The sequence below is a fragment of the Pteropus alecto genome, unplaced genomic scaffold (genome assembly GCF_000325575.1).
Source record: "Pteropus alecto unplaced genomic scaffold, ASM32557v1 scaffold16, whole genome shotgun sequence".
Classification (NCBI taxonomy): domain Eukaryota; kingdom Metazoa; phylum Chordata; class Mammalia; order Chiroptera; family Pteropodidae; genus Pteropus; species Pteropus alecto.
Genome location: NW_006438867.1, coordinates 8,189,407 through 8,201,295, shown reverse-complemented (window position 1 = coordinate 8,201,295; position 11,889 = coordinate 8,189,407). Strand labels below are relative to the sequence as shown.

Below are 11,889 nucleotides of genomic sequence, written 5' to 3'. Positions count from 1 at the left end.
GCAGAGGGGCCTCCCTCTGCCCAGCAGCTGTCCTAAAACTCTGTCTTCCTGCGTCCAAGGACCCTGCCTGGCCGGGTACTACTGTGAAGGAGGGGCGGCCAGCCCCACCCCCCAGAGGAGCTCTGCCTTCCCCCTCAACGGACCCTGCCCCGTTGGCCACTACTGTCCACAGGGAACACTGTGCCCTGTGCCCTGTCCCGGGGGTACGGTGGGGAGCAGCCCAGGTGAGCCTCTGCCCTGCGCCTCCCCCACTCCCAGCTGGGGGCCCCTCTTTTTGCAAAATCCAACCCCAATCCCTGGGAAACGACACAAGCATCATGGCCAGACCCCCGATTGGTCGGGCCTCTGGGGCTCCCAATGGGGTGGACACATCCGGCTGCGGGCCATGCCCTACGCCAGGCTCTACCCAATATGCCCCCCGTGCTGCTGGCCACCGAGGCAGAGGAGCCCCGTGTGCCCAGCCCCGACCTGGCACGGGGTAGGGCAGCAGCCAGGAAGCGCCAAGGCCCCGTGCTCAAGACGGGTCGTCCCGTGTGGGGACATAGAGCCTGTGCCCTTCTGCCTCCCCATCCAGGTGGCACCTCCGAAGCAAGCTGTAAGCCCTGCCCAGCTGGCTCTTTCTGTCCCGGCCAGGGCCTCAGCCCTCCCATGGGCCCCTGTGCAGCTGGCCCCAAACGCCCCTCGGACCCTGCAGCCTGTGGCCCCGCAGCCCTCCCCTGCCCTCAGGTACCTCCCGGGGGCCACAGGAGGGAGCCCAGGCCCACAGGCCTCAGGCTAGCCCTCAGTGCCTGGAGGGGCCTCAACACCCTGTCCGCTAGGACCCGATTCTTTCCCACCCGCCCCGCCCCACCCCACTGCCAGCCCGAAGGAGGCACACCCCCCGACCCTCCTGACCCCTGAGCACCCCAACCACACATGGCTCGGCTCTCAGAGGTGCCACTCTGTATCCACTGCCCAGGGTCACTTCTGCCAGCCAGGGGCTGCTTGGCCTGCCCCGTGCCACCGAGGGGAGTACCAGCCCTCCCTGGGTGCGGACACCTGCCTGCCATGTCCACCTGGCTCTTACTGCCCACGTCCCGGCACCAGAGTGCCCAGACTCTGCCCGGCACACGCCTACTGCCCAGTCGGTATGCCCAGGAGCCCTCGACTCTCCCCCTCGTGCCCCCAGGGCCCTCCTCCTTCCTCCAGCATCCCCTCTTCCCCCACTCACTCAAACTCCATGGGTGCCCACTGCAGGCCGGGCGCTGTGCCTGTACCGAGAACACCAGCATGGGGGAGCCACTCACAGCCACACAGGCCCCCCCGCCACCTGGCTGGGCCGCCCCTCCCTGTTGCTTTGCTTCTCTTCACCTTCTCGGCATCACCCCCAATGCCCTGAGCTCCCCCTACACTCAGCCCGGGGGGCCCAGGGTGAGCGCCTGCACCACAGGGGATGGGACACAGGCATTGTCACCTGCGAGGGTCTGGGAGTGACTCTGAGCCCCTCACGGAGGAGGGCTGTGCCGCGGTGTCGGGCATTGGGGAAGGGGAGCTCAGCAATGTGTCACTGTCCAGGACTATGAGTCCAGTCGCCCTGCATGCCCTGGGCATGAGCCCACATTCACACACACACACACACACACACAGTCGCGCACACACGCAGATGCCCAAACACGCACACAGATATACAGACACACGCAAGGGCACACACAGAAATGCGCACACATACGCGGTTCCCAGGCGGCCCAGCAGACAAATCGGTGTCTGCGAACGTTTGTGACCTTTGTCGCATCTCGGGTAAATGTGGGGGAATCATCCTGCCGCGTTTAGGAGCTGTGCACGCCTCACCTTTGTAAGCGTTTGGTTCTCAGGTGAGGCACACCCGTTGGTTCTTCCTTGGCTCCCCTTTTAAATAAGTGACCTCTCACCTCAGAATATTTGGGACGCCCCAAGTTCAAAGGGCCTGGCCAGTTGCCCTTGTGACACGTTGTGCTGGTGGCAGCTCTGGGAAGCCTGCTGTCCTGGGTCCCCAGGCCTCTCCTGCTAGCGTGCTGCTGACTCTCACTCCACCTCCCGTCGCTAAGTTCACACCTCTCAGCCTCTAACTCCTGGTCAGATTTCCTCCCTGCCCCAGGAGATCCAGCTGCCCCCTTTAAATCTTTTTCACTGTTGTGGGGGTTTCTTCCCTTATGTCCCACTCCAGGTGTGCACACTGGTGTATACCTGGTACCTGCCAGCATAGCCACATGCCCCAGGAAACGCCCAGGCCCCAGGAGCACGAGGGCTGCCAATGGGACAGAGTGGGGGTGGGGTGGGAGCAGATGAGAGCTGGCACAAGCATGTCCCGCCCCACCAGGCCGTGGGGCAGTGGGCGGCTCCCAAGTGCGACATGCTCACTGTGGACCTAGGGTGCCTCCAGCTCAGCCCGAGAGCCCTTCAGCTGCGTAAATGGCCCCTCTCCCCAAGATAGCTTCGCTGCTGTCTGCAAACCCTCCCCTCGGGAGTTACCCCTTTGTAGAAGGACCATAATCCCGGGAGAGGGACGGAGTCACTGCCATGTCATCGCTCGGTCCTCTGAGAAAGCAGCACAAGAATCTTGCACCACTGAGGCAGCAAGACGCTGAGGGGAGATAGCATGTCCTAGGGGATTTGTCCTCTAGGCCCTGCTGCTCCCCTCTTCCAGGCACGTGGTCTCCTCTACCATGTCCTCCAGGAAGCTTTACCCCCCAGGACACGACGGGCCTCCGGGAAGAGGACGACTGCTCCGTCTGTCCCCCTGGTCACTATTGCAGGTCAGTAGCAGCTCAGAGTCGCTGGCCCCCAGCCACTGCCATCAGTGTACACCCTCTCAGGTGGCCCGTCCAGAGGCCCTGCCCTGCGGGCGAGTGGCCAGCAGTAAGACCACAGCCTCACACAGGCCTGAACAGGGAGGGGAAGCCTGACGTGAGGTGGAGAGAGCCAGTTAGCGCAGACCTTGACTGTGACCTTCAGACAGAGGGAAGGTGGGTGGGACGTGACAGCCTCTGCTCAGCCTCAGCCTAAACCGAGTGAGGTCCTCACAGGCAAGATTCTTTGCGCCCCAGGTGATACCAGTCCTGTGGTGCCCACGGGATGAGCTGGACAATCTTCCTTCCAGCTCTGTTTCTGGAATTTCTGCAACATAAATAGCTTTTGTCATCAGTCAGTCTGGAGAGACAATACCTGGCACCTTTAAAGAGTGAGAGCAGAGAACAGGCCTCAAGGCACTCAAATTCCTCTCGTTCTGTGGGAGGGGATCTGTGCTTCACACCTGGCTCCCTCACCTGTGCAGTGGGGACACTCCTGGAGCAGAAGTCACGGGGAGAAGCTGTACTGGGGACTCAGAGACTCACAGCTTCCAGGGCTGGGTGGGGCTCCCCAGCCTCCGGCCTTTCCCAAGACCTGGGGCAGTTCCCCAGAGAAGAGGACAGCCCTGGGGGTCTCTGGCCCGGGGACAGCTCCCGGCACCTGCTGAAGGCTCGTACCTATAGGTCCCCAGCCTGGGAATGAGGTTGTCAGGACGGGGGCACCCTTTCCCGCAGAGGTGCACCTGCTTCAAAGCAGACTCTTTTCCAGGCCATCCTGGGGGGTTGTCTCCTTATCTCAGGAAGTTCGCCCTTAAGTGTCCTGCTGCAGGGCTAGAGATCAGACTGGGGGCCCCCAGAGCCCAGCAGGCCCCAGACAGGACGGAGGTGGTGGCCTGGCCCCCTCCCTCCTCACTGCCACAGGGAGGCCAGCAGGGCCCACCAGCTCCCCCCAAGGGGCGTGTCCTGTTGCTGGCAGCTCACTCCCGCTCTGTCCCCACTGAGCTCCACAAGCTCAGGGGAAATGCCCAGGAATCCGCCTTTTACTGAAAGACACGCAGGTGGGGGCTTTGGGCCTCACGCCCCGTCTCACTGCTGGGTACAGTGTCCCACCTCCGTCTCTCGTGTGTGTGGACGGATTCCCACGTTCCCTCCCTGGAGCGGAGGTTGAGGTATTCTTCACTGTGGGTCACGGTAACTGTCTGGAACCAGGGACTACGCCCCTCCTGTGCTGGGACCCCGGCTCCGATCGGCCCTCCATCCTGGTCTGCTCACTCTCGTCCCCTCTCCCTGGCTGTTAGAGGTGGACAGCTGTGGGGAAAATGTCCTGCCGGTTACTTCTGCCCACCTGGGACCTCTGGACTGACGACACCAGGTCCCAGCGAGTCCCAGACCCTGTGTCCCCAGGGACAGCTCTGCGCCAAGCCGTGCCCACCAGGTAACAGCTGTTTGTTGACCTTGGGGCTTGAAAGAGGCAGAGGGCAAGGCTGCCCAGCCGTCACCACAGGACCCACCCAGGCAAGACAGACCAAACAGCGTCGACCCCGGCGCCGTGCATTTAACATGTACGTGCATGTGCGTGTGATTCCATACATCATACGTGTCTAGCATGTGATATAAGCATGCGCCGTAAACAAGACAGATGGTGACTGACTTGACAAACGCAAAAGCAGGTGGAACCAGGACTGGTGTCCAGACCTCTCAACTCCTGGGCCAGCAGAGTCCCTCAGGCCCTCTGGACATGAGCTCCCTGCCCCGGCGGGGCGGCCCCCCACCTTCCATGGGGCCCAGTGTGACCTGTGCTCCCTGTGACCTTCAGAGTTTTACTGCCCAGAGGGCAGCGGGGAGCCCACCCTGTGCCCGCCTCACACCGTGGCAGTCGCCCCTGGGGCCAAGCAGCAAGAGGACTGCGGGCCTTGCCCCGCCGGACACTGGTGCAAAGCCGGTGAGGCACCCGGGCCGAGCGCCGACGGGAGACGGAGTGGGAGGCCCCCTGGGGCGTGGGGGATGGAGAGGGAGCACTGCCTTTGCTCTGCAGGGGACCCAGCCACCCGCCCCTGCCCGGCGGGCCACTACTGCCCTGGAGGCAGGGTGGCCCCGCAGGCCTGCCCGGAGTACACCTACCTGACCACAGAAGGAGGCCGCAGTCGGGCAGACTGCCGTCCGTGCCCCGCCGGGCACCTCTGCGCGTCCCCAGGTGCGATGCTGACTCCAGGCCAGACGCCGAGGGCGTTGGGGGGACAGGCCAGGCGGCCCCTCTTCCCTGCCTGCTGCTTTTGCCGCAGGTCTCTCCTCCCTCGAAGGCCACCTGTGTCCTCCAGGCCACTGGTGTCCAGGTGGTCGGGGTGCCTTTCTCTGCCCGCCGGGCACCTTCCGAATAGAGCCGGGGGCATCGTCGCGGGAAGGCTGTGATCTCTGTCCCCCTGGCCACCACTGCCCGGGGGTCGAGCTGTGGGGCCGTGCCAGCGTGTCTGCGATCCCCTGCAGAGCTGGGTCTGAGTGCCCTGCAGGTGAGCCTGCCAGTCCTCCCCTCCCCTGCCCCTGCCCCGTCCACGTGCCTTCCCCCTGAGGCCTTTCATGGAGCACTTCACACAGGGATGGCCACCACAGGCCATCTGCCCAACCCCGCGAGGCTCACCCAGGTCCAGCCTGTGCCACCTGGCTCTCTCCCCAAGGCCGAGGTGCCTTGCTCTGCCCCCTCTCCCTCAGGTGCTGTGGCTGAGGTCCCGTGCAGGGCTGGCTCCTACTGCGGGCCCCAGACTGGGGTCCCCCCACTCTGCCCCGGGGGCTATGCCTGCCCTGCCGGCTCCCCGACCTACGTGGGCCCAGGGCAGCTGTGAGTACCCCCACTCCCCCCTGCGTAAATCTGAGCACAACCCAGTCTCCGCCTCCGGGCCCCCCAGACAGGAGTCAACCACTCAGGGTCCCAAAGGACCAGTGCGGTGGTGCTTTACTGGGGCTTCCCAGCCCTGCTGGTGTTGCAGGAAGCACATGGCACTGAGAGGCGGTCTCAGGGCTGGCCGGTGGGGCATGCGGGGTTTAGCAGATGAAGCTACAGCAGGGCCAGTCATGGCTGAGTTTCATGTAAACAACAAATACATTTGTGCCATACGTGCAGCCCTGCAGCATTGGGACGAACTCTGTGCTCATTGTTTATCTGAAATTCCACATGACTGGGCATCCTGTGGTCTATCTGGCCACCCCAAGCCTGTGTCCGACGCTCCTGACTGTGCTCCCCCCACCCAATTGGTTCTCATCTGCGCATTCCTTTGCCCAAGCGAGGTGGGCAGGGAGCACAGGTCCTGGACACTGCTCGATGGCCTGGCCACCTGGGCACAGCTTGGCTAACTCCAGGAAGGCGCCCTGACCCATTCAGGAGGCCAGGCAACCCTGGGGCCCCCCCACCCGGGATGACACTGGGGACTTGTCCCCGGCCCCCCAGCTGAGGCCCAAGCCTGGGAACATGGGGGCTCCTGCTAGGGGGATGAGGAGCCATAGCCCACGAGACCTCGCCCGCATGACCAGGCCTGGGGTTGTCTCTGTGCAGCTGCCGTTTCCCTCACTACTGCCCCCCTGGCAGCAGCCGCCCACACGCCTGCCCCGGGGGCTCCGAGGCCCTGAACCGGAGCGGCCTCCGTGTCTCCCAGGACACTTGCTGCCGCCTGTGTGAAGCGGGCACCTACCGCAGCCCGGGCCTGGACGCCGGGCCCTGCCAGCCCTGTCCCCCTGGATTCAGCTGCCGGCTGGGTGGGTTTGGGAGCCTCTGGGCAAGATCGGGCAGGGCCTGGTGAGGAGGGTGGGGTTTGGGGTAGAGCCCCTGGGAGCATGCCGGCTTGGGCCTGTGGTTCTTCTGGGCTGGGTCGGCCACCTGGCAGAATGTGGGGAGGACGCAGGTGAAGGAGGGTGTGGGGCAGGTAGGCACCATGCCTGTCTGGATGTGAAGGTTGAAAGATCTGTGAATTATAAGCCGTGCACAGCACCACGCTAGTTAGTGTTTGGGGTCAGTAGCATAGGAGTTCTCAACACGGGACAGCGGCTGCCCAGCAGTCAGCAGTGCCGGCCACACTGCCCGTGTCTGCTGAGACGGAGGCATGCTCTGAGGGACTCCAGGGCCAGGGGACTGGTGGTGGAGAGGGGTGCATATGACAGGACACAGGGCACCCGACATCCTCCCAACAATCTGGACTGTCCCCTGTATTTGCTTTGCTGTCTCCCCTCGTATTCCCCACCCCGACCCCAGCAAATTCGTTCTTATCCTGGACCTTGCCGTTTCTGTCCCAGCCCACCAGCTTCCACGCCTCAGAATCCCCCTCCATCTTCCTACAGGAACAGAGCAGTACCAGGGCCAGCCCTGTCCTGCAGGGCACTTCTGTCCTGCTGGGACCCGCAGCCCCAGGCCCTGCCCTGCGGGAACCTTCAGAAGCAGCAGCCAGGCGGGAGCAGCTGCAGATTGCCTGTCCTGCCCTGCGGACACCTTCGGCGCCCTGCCGGGCCAGACGGGCTGCCTGCCCTGCGGGAGCTTCGCTTTCTCTCCCCGAGGTGGGTCTCACCCACGTGCGCCCCCACTGGCCCACCACCCTTGTCCCCAGGTACCGAGCCCCAGGGCACCTGGGCTCCTGGGCCCTGCAACCGTGAGGGCCAGTGGTGTAGTGTTGCAGAGAACGGCCTCATTGTAGAATGTAGCTGTTTGGATGTGAGAGAATGGACGACCCTGTGGGCCCACTGTCCTAGTGAGGGGTGTGTGTGTGTGTGTGTGTGTGTGTGTGTGTGAAATCAGAGTAGCTGACTCCCAAATTCTTGCTCTTACCCACCCTGCCACCTTCAACAGTGTGACTTCATGTCCTCAGGGGTTCTACCATCATTTCCTGTCTGCCTGCTAAGGCATTCTGACTCTGAGGCGGCCAACCCCCTGAGTCCCATGACCCCCTTACCTGGAGGTCAGGCAATAAATGAGGCAGGACCCAAGGGTTTGTTGTCCACATTAGGTCCTACTGGCTTGCGCGGAACAAGCTAGGACAGCCCGTTGCTTTAGTCACTGAGGAGTACATTTTTAACTGGTTTATGCTGAATGATCATCAGGGAATTAGAGTTGCACCTTCTATGGGCACGTGACTATAATTTCTGTGGTGACATGACCTTTAGGTGGCACTAACAACATTTTTTCAGGCTCAAATTATTGCGGCCACTCTCTGTGACTTAGAGCCCTGGGAATGTATCAATTAGCTTGCTAAGGCCACCATAACAAAATGCCACACACTGGGCGGCTTAAACAACAGAACCCATTTTCTCTCCTTTCTGGAGGCTGCGAGTCCGACATTGAGGTGTCAGCAGGCTGGGTTTCTCCTGAGGCCACTGTCCCTGGCTAACGAATGGCCGCCTTCCACCCGTGTCCTCCTCACGTGGCCTTTCCTCTGTGCTCATGCATATCTGGTGTCTGTGTGTCCACATTTCCCCTTCTTATAAGGACACTGGTCAAATGGATCAGGGCCCTCCCTAATCTTATTTTTACTTATTTATCACCTCTTCAAAGGCCTCATCTCCGAAGATGGTCCATCCGCTGACGATGGGGGCCTTGACAACCTGTGGGCTGAATGTTGGGATGAGCTTACGTTCCGATCAGGTTTCTCGACTTCTACAAGAAGTCCCGCTCCAGTTATTACTGAAGGGCTTCCTAGTTACGGCTCAAAAAGTATCTGATTGGCACAGAGCCTTTATTGAAAGGTCACTCTGTCATGAATCGAGCATCCCATCGGCAGGGGGTCTGTTTGGGAATCTCTCCTGCTCCGTTGACCTTTCTTCTTGTCCTAGTAGAAACATCTTCCCACCCTAATCACTGCAGCTTCATCGTAAACTTTAATATGGTTATCTGTGCCGTCCACTTTGTTCTCCTCTACATTGTCTTAGCTGTCTACGGCCCTCAAATTTACATGTAATCAGATCATATCCACAAAGACCCTTACTGGAATTTCTACGGGATTGCATAGAGACGCAGACCCTTTGTCATACTGCATCTTCTAATCCTTTTAACATGGATTAATTTTCCTCTTACTTCAGTCTTCTTTATTTTTCTAAGTAATGATTTTTGTTTTGTTACATTCTCTGGGTAGCCCTCGTATATGTTCCATAAGCTTTATTACTAGGTATTTGATGTATTTTGACATTATTGTAAAAGCTATGAGGTTGAACATTTTTCGTTTTCTAGCATTTTGTCTAAAATTGTCTTTTTTAAAGCTTTATCTTGAAGCATATTTTAGCTAAGCTGAGAATTGTAGCTTGACAATTTTTTTCTTTCAGCATTTCAAAGATATAGTTGGCTTCTATTGTTTTTCTTGAGAAGTCTCACGCAAGCCTTATATTTGCCCTTTGGAGGTAAATGTGCTTTTTCTCTAGTGCTTTTAAGATTTTCTCTTTGTCTTTAGTTTCGGGGAATAGAACTAAAGTTTCTTCCTGTAGTTTTTCTTTTTATTTATCCTCTTTGAGTTTCTTTAGCACTTCTTGAATCTGTGGTTTGCTGTCTTTTGTCAATTTTGCGAAATCCTCAGCCATTATATTTTGAAATATTGATTATGCCCAATTTTCCTCCTTTTCTTTTGGGTCTCCATTTACACATCTCATCTCATATCTCTCTCTCTCTCTCTCTCTCTCTCTCATTATACACATGTCTCTTGCACTATTTTCTGCATTTTTCATCTTTCATTTTCTCTTTCTGAGATTCAATTTGGATATTCTTTTGAGACCTCTATTTCACTTTATTAATTTTCTCTTGAGCTCCATGTAATCTGCTATTAAATACATCTATTGATATTTTACTTTTTTGCTATAGAATCTCTATGTCTATCAGTTTTAGAATTTCTATGTCTTTTATATTTCCCTGTTCTCTGTTAAAATTCTCCATCTTATCATTTGATTTATCTGGCATGATGACAGTTTAAAGTGCATGCCACGTCTTATGACTCCAATTACTTGGATCTCTTGAGAACCTGCATCTGTTGTCTGGTTTTTTCCCTCTTGATTTCTTAACAATTCTTATGGGTTTTTTTTCTTTCTTTCTTTCTTTTCTTTTCTTTTTTTTTTTTTGTAAGCCTGGTTATTTTTTGATTGAATGCTAAACATTGTGAGTGAAAATCATAGAGAACATTTGAAACTCTGGATGCTGTCACCTGAGTCCACAGAGGAATTACTTTCCCTCTGGAAGGCAGTGAATGAATCAGCCGTGTCCATCAGGGGTTCAGAAAATCAGGTTTTGACAGAGTTAGGTTCCTGCAGTCAGTCTTTACTGGGGGTGGGTAGCCCCATAGTGCTCCGAACTGACACCCTGTGGTGCCCTGAGACCCTCATTCTTGGCGGCCCCATTTTTGTCCCCGTGGCCTTATGAGACCTCCCAAAGCTATGCTCATCTTCTCGGCCCTCAGCTGTACTTTCCCCAAGCGGCAAATGACTCACGGGAGAATGTGGTGCTCCTCCCTCAGATTTCCTTTCTTTCCAGAATTTTCTTTCCCTTATTCCCCCCATTAAGTTCTTCATTCCTTCAAATAGTTTTCCATCCATCCTTTTTTTTTTTTCCCCTGGCTTTTCTAGTTGTAAGTCATAGGAAAATTGGCCTGAGAAAAGCTACTCTGCCAAAGGTAGAAAAAGGTCTTGCAAGTGTATGCACTTTTATAAACTGCCTCTTTCTTTCCCCTTGGGGATGAGGTGGAGAGTTTTTTAGTTAATTCATTTTAAAGGTTATCTCACAAGCGCTAACCTCCAGTTACTATTCTTTGTGCCACGAAGGCACTGTGGACAATACTACAACAAATATAATAGGAAAAAGAGAAAATAGGAAAAAGAGAAAATATAGAGCAAACTGGCAAGAGTGTCAAATGCCACAAGAGAAGAGCCCAAAAAAATCCTGATGATTCAAAATAGGAAGAAATCATTTTTGCTTGGTAGGATCAGGGAAACTTATGGAAAAGGTCGGATTTAAACAGGTATGAGGATGAGTAAAGTCTAGTTAGGCTGAGATGGTGGGGGCAAGATATTAAAAAAATAATGCTTTTAATATTTTAATATAGATCTGAGGTTAATTTTATGGTCATCAGTGCCAGGCCAAGAGTTCTGACTTTTGTTCAAAGCACTCTTTAGCAACAGAACATTTTTTTCAAAAGCATTCTTATTTAGGGGATTCATATAAAACATGTAAAAGCAAAGTGGCTCAGATTGAACTGGGGGTCAGGCTACCCCTTCGTACACTCAAGGGACTTCTTAAAAGGTGGACGCCCTGCCTCACCCCAGAGATTTTTACTTAATCGATCTAAAAGGAAACCTGGACGATGATGTTTTCTAGAAGCTTCCCAGATGGCTCTAATGCGAAGTCAGAGTCGAGAATGGCTGATTTAGGAGATCTCTTTCAACTCCACAAAGACCCTCAGGCCAGTGCTTTGGCAAAGGTGGATGTCTAGACCACAAGGTCCCTGTGAACGGGAGGGAGAGTTGACTGCTGTGACCGCTGACAGGACTTCCGTGTTCCCAGGTGCCTCCCACTGCACGTGTCGGGGTCTGAACAGGGTCTTCCAGAAGTCAGATGGGTCCTGCATCTGCCAGGCGGGACATGAGTCCTACGACAAGAACGGCCTGGAGAGTGACGAGAGCAGCGGTGGTGAGGACTGTCAGCCCCAGGTACGCACCGGCCTGTAGCTGCGGGAGGGAGGGCCAGGGGGCAGGGGGAGGGAGGCGTGATGACAGGAAGCACAGGTGGAGGCCACTGTGTGATGCACACACTCCTGTCACGGGCTGTTTGGTGAACATCTGACCCTTTGTGCCAGAGTGTTAGCTCCTGCATGAGGGAGGAGACCTCGGAGAGGTCACATGTCTTGATGAGATGCCGTCCTTCCTCACCACGGAGCTGGTGCCTCGGCAGGATTGCGGGGTGATTCGGTCGCCCCCTTCCTACTGTGTGCGTCTCTTGAATCAAGAAGCATTTTGTGGTAGCTGACAGCTGACAGGGTCACGCTGGGGGCTCTGGGGTGAGCACTGAAGAACAGAAGGTGCCCCTGCAGCACTGTCAAACAGGCAGTGGGGTGCAACGTCTCTCCCCAGGCAGATGGCC

General features: G+C 56.6%; 1 protein-coding gene across 1 annotated transcript in view; it reads left to right on the top strand.

Moving 5' to 3' along the window:
* The first annotated feature begins 411 nt into the window (after window positions 1-411).
* Window positions 412-11,889, top strand: part of ATP12A (ATPase H+/K+ transporting non-gastric alpha2 subunit) — an 84,025-nt gene continuing 72,547 nt past the window's right edge. Inside the window, 5 exon segments of the mRNA XM_025049515.1 lie at window positions 412-478; window positions 4,621-4,746; window positions 5,511-5,637; window positions 6,349-6,548; window positions 11,314-11,459. Coding sequence (XP_024905283.1) covers window positions 412-478; window positions 4,621-4,746; window positions 5,511-5,637; window positions 6,349-6,548; window positions 11,314-11,459 — 666 coding nt within the window.